The sequence below is a fragment of the Otolemur garnettii genome, unplaced genomic scaffold, assembly GCF_000181295.1.
Source record: "Otolemur garnettii isolate 467f Iridium unplaced genomic scaffold, OtoGar3 scaffold00108, whole genome shotgun sequence".
Taxonomy (NCBI): Eukaryota; Metazoa; Chordata; class Mammalia; order Primates; family Galagidae; genus Otolemur; species Otolemur garnettii.
In genome coordinates, this window is record NW_003852503.1 from 4,504,998 (window position 1) to 4,518,518 (window position 13,521).

Consider the following 13,521-nt stretch of genomic DNA (forward strand, 5'->3'; position numbering starts at 1 on the left):
AGCTCACAGCAACCTCAAACTCCTAGGCTCAAACAATTCTCTTGCCTCAGCCTCCCAAGTAGCTGGGACTACAGGCGCCCACCACAATGCCTGGCTATTTTTTTGTTGTAGTTGTTGTTGTTGTTTGGCAGGCCTGGGATGGGTTCGAACCCACCAGCCCAAGTGTATGTGGCTGGCGCCCTAGCTGCAGAGCTACAGGTGCCAAGCCAAAGCCTGAGCTCTCTTAACCAGAATGCACAACTGTCTCCTTGATCAGCTATTCTAATTCCCTTGATGTTCAGCTACAGAAACTGGAACTCAAAGGTAGTGAGCCCTGCAATCTAGCCAGGGCAGAGGCAGGATTAGAACTTGGTTCGCTCTCCCAGTCATGGCCTTCAGGCACTGACCTACTTCTAAATTCTCTATATACCTGCCCCAAGAATGTGGAAGCTGCAGTCATGGTTCCTCTGACTTACGAGAATACCCCTCTGACCTGCCTGCCTTTCCACAGACCTCTTTGAATTGTCTGTTCTTTTTAGTTCTATTTCTCTAGAAAACTACAGCCCGCTTGCTGACCCCTGAAGAGCAGCAGCCAGCCCCTGCTTTCTAGATTTGGTAACAGGCCTCTATCAACATGGTAACAGTTTCTCCAACTTTCTTTTCTAAATTTCAGAGTAATATAAGGGTACAAACGATCAGGCTACTTTGTTTGCATTTGTTAGGTAAAGTCCAGGTTGTAGTTGAGCCCTTCACCCAAGAGGTGTGCCATATACCCCCTACATGGCACCTGTTAGGTGAGAACACACCAAACCTCCTCCCCCTCCCACCCTTTCCCCTACCTCTACTTGAATTTAACTGTTTTTTTTTTTCCTTGTGTGGGCATGCAGTTTCATATTAGTACTGAGTACACTGGACACTTGCTTTTCCATTCTTGTAATACTCAGGAGGATGTTCTCCAAATCCATCCAGGTAATTACAAAAAGATGTAAAGTTTCCATCTTTTTTTTGGCTGAATAGTATTCCATGGTCTGCATATACCATAGTTTATTTACCCATTTGTGAGTTGAGCTGCGATAAACACTCTAGTGCAAATGTCCTTATGGTAAAATGGTATTTTCCCTACGACTATCTACTCCCTGCACCTCAGACTCACTAAAAAGGTTCCAGGACCCTCTTTTCCTCTGACCTTCAGAGAACATCTGGCCAGATGCTAAGGCCAGGCCAGATGGAGGCTGACTCCCGGCCTTCCTCCTTGCCCAGGAGTCCCCGGGATGACTCCTGGGTTTTGCCTAAAGCACAAGTGGATGGCACAGTTGGGGAAGAGCCCATGGCAGTGAGGGGAGGCAGCTTCTCAGGCTCAAGGTGCCGGCTAGGACTCCCAAGACGGCTGGTTTCTCTAAAGCTCCTTCTCCCAAAGGAGCAGACTGCCAACAGAATCAGAGTGTACAGCAATCAGGGCCAGAATTCTGGCCACTCAGAGGTATGGCAAGCATGCCAGGGAGCCAGCTGGTGTGTGCTAATGTCCTGCCTACAGTGGTAAGGAATAGTCTCTAGGACAGCATGGTAGTTAAGGACAAGGGCTCTGGAGTGAGTATCACCTGCATTCAGATCCTGGCTTCGTGGCTACTAGCCACATAACCTTGGGGAATTTATTTAACTTCTCTGTACCTTAAGTTTCCACATCCGCAAAATGAGTTGAACAATAGTACCTACCTTGAGGGATTGTTGCAAAGAATAAATGAGTGAAAGGTCTCACAACATAGAGGGCTGAACTCTCACTTTCTATCTTGTTGCTACAATTCCTAGCCCTATGTCTGCCTTGCTCCAGCTGTAATCTACTCCAGAACCAAAGAGGCAGGAGCAATGATTTTCCTCTTAGAGATGCGTAATCTACTCCAGAACCAAAGAGGCAGGGGCAATGATTTTCCTCTTAGAGATGCACCTGCTGCCCAGTTAGGTCAGATGACTCCTCTGGGGCTCACAGGTTATTAGCCAATCAGCAGGAGAGCACTGATTGGCATCACTGGGGGGCAGGGACTTCGAGAGCTTTGGGCTGGGCAGAGGGTTGGCCAAAGCCCTGACAAAGGCCCCTGTCTTCAAGGAGCTGATAGGGAGGCTGATGCCTGATGACCAAAGTCAGCGCACCACAATAGAGCCTTGAGCTGATGTATGTGAGTGCTACGGAGGCCAAGGATGGATGAGGGACAACTTCCTGTCCCTTAGGGATGGGTTTGAGGGTAGAGTGAGGAAGGGAAGACCTCGCAGAGTGAGGACATTTTCAGTAGTCCTTGACAGTTAAAGGACAGAGGGCATTCTAGCAAAAGAGGCATTTACAGGAGACAGGAAGGCATGAGGGTTTCCTAACCGCCCCCCCCAATCATCCCGCCATGGTACTGTCATCTGATGACCTTATGACCTTCAAAGGCTCCCTTTGTCCTCACCATACAGTGTACCCCAGAGTCTGGCACCCCAGATCCCTGCCCACAGCACCTCTTGCACTCCCTGTGCACTGAACTGAAGAGCTTGCAGTTCCTGAAATGGGAGATGCCAGGTCTCCCCTTGCGCCTTTCCATGAGCCAAATCCTCTGCTGGATGCCCTGTGCCCATCCAACTACCCTGCTTTAGGGCTCAGTTCCCATGCACCCCTTCTTCAGCTGCCTTACAGCCTTCCCACAGAGTCGGACAGTCCCAGCCCCAGCTCTACAGCAGGAATCCTGCTGTGTTGCCAATGATCTCTTTACTTGTCTTTCCGTCCAGACTCAAGCCCTTGAGGCTGGGATAACCTCTGATTTGCAGTGTATCCCTGTTGGCCTCAAACACAGCAGGTACTCCATCAATGTCTGATAAGAAAGAGAGGAAGAGTGAACCAACAAGAGCATAGAAGGCTTTTTCTGAGAAAAGTGAGGAGTGTAGTAGGGAAGGGCCACAGGGGAAGGCAAGGAGTGGCTGAATGAGAGGCTGATGAGGGGCCCAGTACCCATAGGACACAGGGTCTGAGGACTCAGGCTAAGGAGTCTGAACTTCATCTCGCCTATCACTGAACATCATCGGTGAGTTGGAGCCTGGGAGTGACATGAACAGATCCGTGGTTTATAGTTGAATCAGACTCTGCTTGAGGCTGTGCCCAGGAAAGGGTGCATCAAATCTAAACGCCCAGGCAGAAGGCCCCTATCCTCACCCGGCATCTTCTGTCCAGGCAACACGTCATCCAGGCCCTCTATGACCTGCCCCTCGCTCATTCAAGCAATAGCCCCAGGGTCTGGCACACAGCTGAGGCTCAACACTTGGCTGGGTGAATGAAGGAGAGCTCCGGGGGCCTCCATCAGCCCCTGCACCTCCAACAAGAAGACAGCTCTTTCTTCTCGATTTTCCCTGTAGTTGGGCTCCTGCAGGCTGGCAGGCCCACAGCTGCTATTTTGGCTTCCAGAAAGTTTAGGCGATCATCTAGTTCATAGCCTAGTGGGGTTCCAGCAGAGGAGATTAGGTGACCTTCATGAGCCACACAGCAGCAGAGCCAGGACCACAAGCCCAGACCTGACTCAGGGTCTGGTGATCTTCGTGTTCTCCCAAGTGCCCCTCTTAGCCTTGTCCAGGTAGTCAATTCTTCTCTGCGTGCATCCCTGCCATGCGTTCTTCTTGGGACCTGCTGTGTCTTCCAGAGAAAAGGCTGCTCGGGCCCTGCGTTCTCTGGGTGAACGCAGAGAGGTGACAGACAGCTGGGAGCAGGCCTGGTAAAGCTTGGCACTGAGGTGGCAAAGGGACTCTGGGGATGATGAAGCTGTCACACTAGCTCTGAATGGTGGCAGCCACACTTAAGTAGCAGTAGAAATGGTGTATGTTAGTGCTGTTACCCAGGGCAGGGCTACTCACAGCCAAGGTGACTTGGACCCTCCTCCTCCTATGGAGTCTCTAACCCTGCTTCTCACACACAGGCACCTGTGCACACACATCCATACACGTGTGCACTCACTCATGTACACAGGGGCACGCTCTCACAGTCTCCTCTCACCTTCTCTGGCCCTGCAGCCCCACCACCCCCACTGCCTTTTCCAGCACCAGCCCCCAGCTTGCCCCACTCTCAAGGTGCCCTTCCTCAGCCCCTCTGCAGAAGCCTTGAGGACAGGGGTGGGGAGGCCCTCTGGTCTCAGTCTGCAGTCAGCCCAGCCTCCCCTATCCCCTTGCCCCACCCAGGAGAATGGGAAATGAAGCTGCCCCTTCCCTCCACGCCTGTGCAAGGCTGGTCACAGCCCAGGCCGAGGCCACCCCTTCAGACCGTTGTGAGGCACTTCCCCCCCACCCCCTGTCCCTCCCAGCTCCTGGACAGATGGCCTCTCTCCTGAGAGTTTCCTCTGCTATCTTGGTCTCTTTCCCATCACACCAGAGTATGTGATTCTGAGGCCCAGACTGAGCCAATCTAAATATTTATTCCTCTGCTCCCGGCTGGGGCTGTTTATGGCTAGAGAAGGGGCCAGATTCACTGGGCTGGGGAAGGGGAGAGGAAAGGGCTGGCCTGGAGAACCAGCCTAGAAGCAGGGCTGTCCTGGTCCTATTGCAGAGCCAGGAGTGCCTGGCTGATCTGCCCAGGAATGGGGTGGAGGAATTCAACCCATAGCCAGGCCCCGCACATCCTGGGCTGCCCCCATTAAGAGATGCCTGCATACCCTCAGGGCTAGACCCCAGACTGAGGCTTCTTGTTATGGGGCATTAGTGTAATCACTAGCCAGGAATGGTGGCCCCTGCCCTCAGACCTCCCCCAGAGCCTCTAGTGCGCTGTCAGCCAAATCCCAAAGGTCACCACTGTCCTGGCTGCCCCAGGAACAATGTGAGGCTTTATGTGGATCTACTGCACCCCACTGTCCTGCTGACTCAGGGCCACTAAGACAGGGCTCCACGCTTCCCCCTCACCCAGATTCCCAGCCCAGATACCTCCCTTGTTCCCTGTCCTTCATCTGAATCCTCAGTGGCAACCACACACGCATTTGCCACCTTAGAGAATGTCAGCTCCTAATGATGCTCTGGTCCCCAGAATGGGAGAACGCAGCTGGGAACAATATTCTGTGTTTTTTTTTTTTTTTTGAAACAGAATCTCATTTTACTGCCCCCCACCGCTTAAGCAATTCTCTTGCCTCAGCCTCCCGAGTAGCTGGGACTACAGGCACCCACCACAACACCCGGCTAGTTTTTTGTTGCAGTTTGGCTGGGGCCAGGTTCGAACCCGCCACCCTCAGTATATGGGGCCGGCGCCTTACCCACTGAGCCACAGGTGCCACCCGGGAACAATATGCTTGACAGTATGAGGAAGGACAGCTGGGGCAAGGGACCTCTGGGGCCTGCTGGCACTGGCATCTCACTTCTCATGTGGCTACGCTGGCCTCTTAGTCACTTCTCAGACCAAGCTCCAGGCATCAAACTACTGTCCCTATTATATAGGCAAACAGCTTGGGCTCAGAGACATTAAGTGACTTGTTGAGTCGCATAGCTGGTAAATGGCAGAAGAATGTATAGTGAGTACTTGGCAGTGTCTGTGAGGCATTTTTAAAGATCATCCCATGGAAGTAGTTCGGATTGCATGTGAAAACCCCACACTGTACCCCAGAAGTGCATTAATGTACATAGTTACCATTCAATTAAAAAACAAAAGAGAAATATAAAGATCATCCCCTCACCCCACTCCTCCAGAGGCTATGCAGGGGAGGGAAGGGTCTCAAACTCCAATCTGTCTACCTGCAGTTATGAGCTGGGGGAAAGGACCCAGTGCAAGACTACTCAGAGGAGAGTCTCTTTGTAGACCCGTTCCTCTGCACCAAGGGTTTTCTCAGCTTCCCTCCCCTTCCCAGGGTTCTGCTAGGGGCCCACCCTCAGTACCATGGCAGCATAGGCAGGCAGTCATGACATAGCCGAGGGTCCCTGGGTCCTAATCCTAATCATTAACTGTTTTATTTTGTCAAAATCCCTTCAGAATTTGGCCTCAGCCTGTATGTCTGCAAAACAGAGGCCCTCTCTGCTTCATGGTGTGTGCTGTAGAAGTGAGGCACGTGTGTGATCCAGTGACCCTCAATGGGTGACCTCCAGACACCTATGCAGTCCTACCTCACGGCTGTAGGGAGATAGAAGGCTGTCCTGAGTTTATCCACTAGCACCTCTCTGTGCTTAGGGAACCCTGGCAGGAAAGAATACCTCCACCCCTCCCCACTACTTCCTAGCAGGCCACTCAACTGCCCCCAAGCCTGGGCTCTTTTGCTAGAAACTCCACCTGGATACAGCATTCAGGGCTGTGAGGTGCTGGCCAAACTCCAGGGAGCACATGTGAACCCTCAGGCTGCTCATCCCTGATCCAGTGAGGATCTCCTCCGATGCAGAGAAGGGACTGAGTCAGACCCAAGGGCCCCAGGTGCAAGAGCCTGACTGTAACGCCTCTGAGGAAATGATCTGAGCTGCAGAAAGGTCTGAGTCTCCCCTGAAAGTACCTCTACCATCCTCTGTTCCCCAAGAAGAATTTCCATGCCGAATATCAGGGGACCTAACACAGACAGAGTAGGGGGAGGCTGTGTTCTAGAAGCTTCTCAGTCCCACATCTGTGAGATGTGATAATCCCTATGACCACGTGCATGTTCTGCATCTCCACTGGGTCTCCAGGCTTTATTATTCCCGTACCCAAGCCCAGACCTGCAGCGCAGGGACTCCAGCGTTCAGGACTTCTCCTTCCTCTGGCTTCCCCTGGCTCCCACTCACCCACTGGTGCTCAGGCCAGAGCTCGTGTTTCCACCCTCTCTGGGTCCTCACCCCTTTGGGTGACCTTGAGCTGACCCATGCAGCCACACAGCTCCCCTTATCTTGGTTGTCCTCACCAAGGCTCCAGCTGTAGACCCTCATGGTCTCTTTGCTCCACATTTTCAGAGTCTATGCCTCCTTCTCTCCCCTCCCAAGGTACCCCCCCACCCCAACCCAGTCACACATGACTTTCTTCTTATCTTTCAGTCCCATCCTCCCCATCCGGTCAGCACTAAGCCAGGCTGCCTGGAACGTGACTCATCCCCTCCCCAGCTTTGGACGCTCCGACTGGGGGACAGAGGAGAAAGAGCTTGGACAAGGACACCAGCTTGGGGGAGGAGTATCAAGAGGGCTGTGACACAGCCAGGTTAGAGACTGCAGATGGCGACTAGACTGTTACTAGATATGCCCAGGGGTTATATGTATAAAGTCTAATTATACGTACAGGATTGGGGTATAAAGAGGAACATTGCCTTCTCAATGTGAGGGCATGTAGAATTAGGACTGAAGGGGAGATACTGCTCAAAACTGGGATTATGTTATGGTGGGTAGAATGATAGGTTTTGAATATGTGGCTGTTTGAGTCCTATCCTCACTGAACAATCTAACCTGGGTCCAGTCCCTCCTCTTCCCTGGAGCAGCTACTGCAGTGCTTTCTGAATCTTGCTGCACACTGGAATCACCTTGGGGTGCCTTAAAAATGCTGCTGCCTGGGCAACGCCTGTGGCTCAATGAGTAAGGCGCCGGCCTCATATACCAAGGGTGGTGGGTTCAAACCCAGCCCCCACCAAACTGCAACAAAAAATAAATTAATAAAATAAAATAGCCAGGCATTGTGGAAGGCGCCTATAGTCCCAGCTACTCAGGAGGCTGAGGCGGGAGAATCGTCTAAGCCCAGGAGTTGGAGGTTGCTATGAGCTGTGACACCACAGCACTCTACCGAGGGTAACAAAATAAGGCTCTGTTTCTTTTTTTTTTTTTGAGACAGAGCCTCAAGCTATCCCCCTGGGTAGAGTGCTATGGCATCACAGCTCACAGCAACCTCCAACTCCTGGGCTCAAGCGAGTCTCCTGCCTCAGCCTCCCAAGTAGCTGGGACTACAGGGGCCCGCCACAACGCCCAGCCATTTTTTTGGTTGCAGCCGTCATTGTTGTTTGGCGGGCCCGGGCTGGGGATTCGAACCTGCTACCTTAGGTGTATGTGGCTGGCGCCTTAGCCGCTTGAGCCACAGGCGCCGAGCTGCTCTGTTTCTAAGAAAAAAAAAAAAAAGTCCTGCCCAACTCCCACCCTCAGACACTCTGATTTAATCAGTATATTGTGTGGCCTGGGCGTGGTGATGTTTCCAAGCTCCCCAAGTGATTCTGATGTGCAGCAAAGCTTAGGAGCCACTGGCCTATGGCATTCATTCTTTCAGAGCTGCGGCTCCGTCAGCACAGTGGGCACCAGTGTAGGGCAGGGCTTGCAGTAACCGCAGGATGGATGTTTGATAGCTTCAAGTTACTCATGGAGTCTGCAGGCCTCACTTGGGCTCCAGGCTGTGTGTCCTACAATGGGCTGATGACCTTGGCCACTTTGCTGGCTTTAGGTCCAGGGTGGCAGTGTGGGTCAGAGTCAGACTATACTGGAACACTGCCTGGGGTAGAGGCAAACAAGGAGAGTGAGAGGGGCTAGAGAGAGGGCATGGGATTCCGGGTGGGGGGTCATGGAGGCAGCATGGGGGACTCCCTGCTGCCCTGACAGCCTATGTCAGGACAAGGGGCCTGCTCTGGGGGCCTGGCGAGCAATTTTGTAGCGTCCAGGAGAAGCTTGCAAAGAACTCAAGCTCCCTCCAGGCTCAGTGCTGACTTTTCTGTGTGATCTTGGGTCCATCATTCAACCTCTTTAGTCCAAACTTAAAGAAAGGATCCTTGCTGAAATGCTAATGTGAGCCACAATTATTAAAGCCAACTACTTCTATTTCTCGGGCCCTTATAACACAGAATCAGAATACAGAGTACTGCCCATGCACTGGCCTGTCTGCCTCTCCCAATAACGATGGCATATGTACTATTATTATCCCCTTTTACAGATGAAGAAATGAAGGCTGGGAGAGATCGAATTGCTTGCCCAGGGTTAACCAGCTATTAAGTGGTAAACCAGGTCTGTCTCTCCCAAGGGCAATCAGACGACAAGCATCACTCTTCTCAAGTAAATCAGGGACTTTTCCCAAACCAGCCCAAATGGGTTTGGTGCAGAAAACACAAAAACGCAACATCCAAACCTTTTTCTTACAGGAAAAAATCATTACTCCCAGGGGAAAAAAAAAAAAAACTTTCTTGTGACAATCTTTCAAGGAATATGAAGCATGAAAACAAATTGGGCAATAAGAGAGGTGACCTACCCCAGAGGCACTAGAGCACAAAAGTTGCTTTGGCCAGTGCAGATGGTGTGCTGGGCATGGGTGAAGGCCATTCCTCCCCACTCCTGTGATCTCCAACCGCACCGTCCCAGGCCCGCAGAGAAACCTGGGGTTGAGGGGAATTTGGAGAGCTGGTTTCCTTTCTTTGCCTTCCACTCCCAATTCCCTCCCTTACTGATGAAATTGGAGATGCCAGGGGTGGGTGTGAAATGCCAGGTTCTGGGTCAGAGGCTAACCTGAAAAGCAGACTTTGGAAACCTGGGTGGGTGGAGGTTTGAACCAGTGTGGGGATTCAAAGGAGGTAGCTGCAATCAGCTCCAAGGGCATTCTCTAACTGGGCAATCAGACACCCTTCAGCCCCAATCCCCAGCACTCTACCCCCTACCCAGCAGCCACCTGGGCACTCCCTCTGAGAGGCAGCCTTCAGGTCAGAACAATAAAAAACTTCCAGCTGTAGCCAAAGGCTATAAAACTCAGCCCTGCCCCGTTGCCTCTTCCACAGTCTTGGCCACAGCCTTGGCTGCTGGGGAGGTCCCAGGAATGGGAAGTCTCTCTCCCGGGCTCAGTGGAAGGAAGAGACAGGAGGCTCAGGCCCTGGGCTTCCCAGCTAAATAATCTGTCTTACCTCTGTCCTCCCCCAGAGACACAGCCCCTCAGACCTCTCTACTGGAGAGAGGCTGGCAGCAGGACACAGGACACTCCCTTTGAATACCTAAAACTCACCCACCCTCTTTCCTCCAGGTTTCCTGCTGCTGGGTCACTCTTAGTCACTCACCATCCTTCCAGGCTCATTTCCTGATAAACCCCCAGAACACGTCCACCCTTCCCCAGCCCCTTGGGGGCCAGGCTTGCCTTCTGGTTCTAGCCACAACACACACACAGTAGAGGCTAGTCTCAGAACCCTCTACCCCCAATCTGGGCTAAAAGGGGAGGGCAGGGGAGGGTGTCTTCTTCCCCCCCTACCAGGCAGGGTAAAGGGTGGCACTTCTCCTTAGAGGGAGGGGCCTCTCCTGGAGTATGTCCCATCAAGCATCCCAGCCTTCCAGACCAAAAAGGAAAGAAAGCTTGCCTCTGGGGCTTGGGAAGAACCAGAGACAGTTAGGTCCGCCCAAGAAAGCGAAACAGAGGGAGAGGTGATTCAGGAGTTCTAAGATGTCAGGGCTGGGAGGCCTCAGTCACCTAACTGCCCTGTACAGAGGTGAGAAAAGGAGGCCCGCAGAAGGAAAAGGACTTGCTCTAGACCACACAGCAACACAGTGAGAAAGCGGGACCTTCTATAGCTAGGCCAGGATGCTTCCCACCAGAGCACACAGAAGGCTCTCCAAGGAGGACTTTGGGGCTGTTAACCTTAACTCTTCCGAAGGAGAGTCAGCGCATGAAGGAGGAGCTGGGGGAAGGGACTGGTGGCTAGCGAGAAGGGGTTTGGGTATCCACAGCGAGGGGTTGAAAGTTTGGAGCAGTGCGTGAGAGGGCAGCAGAGAAGTTCCTGGCAGGTCTGGGTCCGGGAGCGGGACAAAGAAGCGTAACCGTGGATATGTCGCGTCCTCCTCCTGGGCTCCCGAGACCCCACCCGGGCGCGCAACGGTGCCTCACCTTCTTGAAGTCGGCGGTGAAGGAGACCAGGGTGCCGTCGGGCTTGCGCAGCTCGAGGCTAATGCTGTCGGCGTCGCTGTCCGCCTGCAGACTCTCCTCGGTCACCTGGCCGTCTGGCAGCCGCACGCGGACCCGCAGCTCAGCGGGAGCGCCGGTCCCCGCGCCTACGCCGCGCGGCGCCCCAAGCAGCGGCACGAGCAGTGGCAGCAGCAGCAGCAGCAGCGTGGGGCACGCGGTGGGGACCCCGCGGCTGCCGGGCGGGCGCATCCCCGGGGGCCGCCGCCGCTGCCCTCCGCGGCCCCCGCGCGCCGCGTGGGGGCGGGGAGAGATGCTGGCAAACTTCGCCCGAAGTTGGGGGCTAGTCCGAGCGCCGGGGGACTCAGCCGCAGGAGGACCGCGACGTGGCGCGGACTCACGTGGGCTGCGCTCGGCCGCGCGCTCTGGAGGCTCCGATCGGAGACCGCGCTCCCCGCCCGCCCGCCGGCCCAGCGCCGCGGCTCCCGCGGCCCCGGACTCTGGCGCTCAGAGACTCTGTTTTGCACTTTTCATTCAATCCTACCCCCCGTCACTTCCTTCAGAAAACAAAACCCAACAGGACCTGCCTTAAAGAGACCGCGCACCTCTCGGCCCTTAAAGGGCCCGCGGCGGCTCCCCGCACTCCGCGGCGGCCGGGCAGGGGGCGGGGAGAGGGCCCCGCTGCGCAGCGGCTTTGTGGGAAAGGGCTTCCCTCCCTCCTCCCTCCTTCCTTCTCGGCCGCGGTCGCCGCCAGGCCTCTGTCAGAAGTTCGTACTCTTGGCAAATCCCTTCCTCCCAGTGAGGGCGGGACCGGTGACTCTTCCCCGCCCCCCTCTTTTTGGCTGGTTCTTGTGCCACGTGGATGAAATCACCCGGGCTTGAATTTTTAGGGGTTTTGTTTGGGCTTTTAGTTTCTCTGACACAGCGAATTTCTAAAACCCTTCTGCAAAATTAAACCTCACCTTGCACTCCGCCTGCTTCCTCCAATGTTGGAAAGAGTAGGGAGCTGAGGTTCTTGTCTGGCTTTAACCTCCATCAGGTGTGAGATGTCGCTAAGACAGCCCTGGGATCCGCGCTAGGCCCTCAGGCTTTCAGAGTTCGTGAGCTCTGGGTAGCTTTCTTTTTCAATTCTGTCTTTTCCTATTCGCAGCCCTGCTCACCTCCCCAGGAACCATTTTTTGTTTTGTTTTGTTTTCCTCCAGGAACAGACTGAACAAATGCAGGGAAATAGTAGATTCCAGGTCACTCCGGAGACTTTCCAGAGACTCGGGCGCTCCACCATCTCTCCCACATATCACAAGAAAATATGCCTTCCCCGCCCCTGCATCCCAACCACGAACTGGATGGAGACTAGACGAGGATTCCGGCTTCCTCTGATTAGCTGTGCAATGTAGGCGCGTTTTAAAAGTTCTTTGGACTTCAGCGTCCCTCTGTGTATAGTGAGAATTGCTGAGACCTACACTGTCCTGCCAGAGCCAGGCACCAGGAAGCCCCAGGATGCTCAGAACCATTTTTTCCTGATGTCCCTTTTCGCTTCCTTTGTGGTCTGGATCACGGATGGGTGGAAACTCCTTTCGGCTCTGCAGTCTCCTTCCCTTCTAGGGCTTTCCCAGCGCGGGGTACTGTGAACTGCAGGGTCCAGCTAGAATCTACCCAGACCCCTTCCTATTTACACTCTGCTGCCTACATTTAGGACTGAAAGGGATTTAAGACATTATCTAACACAGGATTTCCCAAATTTGCCTTACCTAAAGAATGTGGATACTCATGAAAAACACAGACTCCTAGGTCTCTAAAACTAGGGAGTTAGACTCTCTAGGGAAAAGAACTGAGAATTAGCATTTTTAACAAGGGTCCACTCCATGCTTGATATAGGGGTGGATGGTAGGCACTTGTCAGAGGATCTAAAACAAACGCATCTTTCCTAGGGAACCACCTGTCCCCTAAGGAGTTTATCTTCACATTAGGAAGATAAAGCAGGGTGGCAGAGAATAATTGGATTAGTACTAGGATTTCTTACCCCAGCGACTCCCACCCTTAGCTGGCAGCACTGAAGGTTAGACATGCCCAGGGCCCCCAAACGGGTCTCTGTCTCATCAGATACTAGATCTCAATACAGCCTTCTAGCGAGGTCTCCCCACATGAGTCAGCCCACACAGTCACTGAGGGCCTCACCCACATTTCCTAACTTCCCCCATTTCAGGTCCTGTCCCCCATCCATCAACAGCTCTGCCCTCAGCCATGTTCCCAGGCCCCTACCTCTCCCTCTCCAACAAGAGTCCTGAAATAGGCAAAGAAGCTCTGCATGTCTGATTTCTTCTTCAGGTCCTAGAGGCTGTCTTTGTTGCTATTCAAATTTTGGATTTGGAAACAAGGATGGAAGATTTCAGGTCTTTTCCCCACCTCTTCCCCACAATCAACTTCCTTCTCTATTTTAACCATAAATCAAACCAGACTTTTATTTATTTAAAGAGAAAGTCTCACTCTGTTGCCCCAGGCTAGAGTGCCATGGCCTCAGCCTAGCTCACAGCAACCTCAGACTCCTGGGCTTAAGTGATCCTCCTGCCTCAGCCTCCCAAGTATCTGGGACTACAGGCACCTGCCATGACAACTGGCTAGGTTTTCTATTTTTAGTAGAAATGGGGTTTCACTCTTGCTGGGCTGGTCTTAAGCTCCTGAGCTCATGTGATTCATCTGCCTTGGCCTTCCAGAATGCTAGGATTATAGGCATGAGCCACTGCACCTGCCCCAGAATTTTCTTTTAA

The 13,521-nt window shown here is 53.3% G+C and overlaps 1 protein-coding gene across 1 annotated transcript in view; it reads right to left on the minus strand.

The window, feature by feature from the left end:
- The window catches only part of OAF (out at first homolog), an 18,313-nt gene extending 6,623 nt beyond the window's left edge, over nt 1–11,690 (minus strand). The window contains exon 1 of the mRNA XM_003796808.3: nt 10,742–11,690. Coding sequence (XP_003796856.1) covers nt 10,742–11,008 — 267 coding nt within the window. The 5' untranslated portion in view covers nt 11,009–11,690. The remainder of the gene's footprint in view (nt 1–10,741) is intronic.
- Between the last annotated feature and the right edge of the window lie 1,831 nt (nt 11,691–13,521).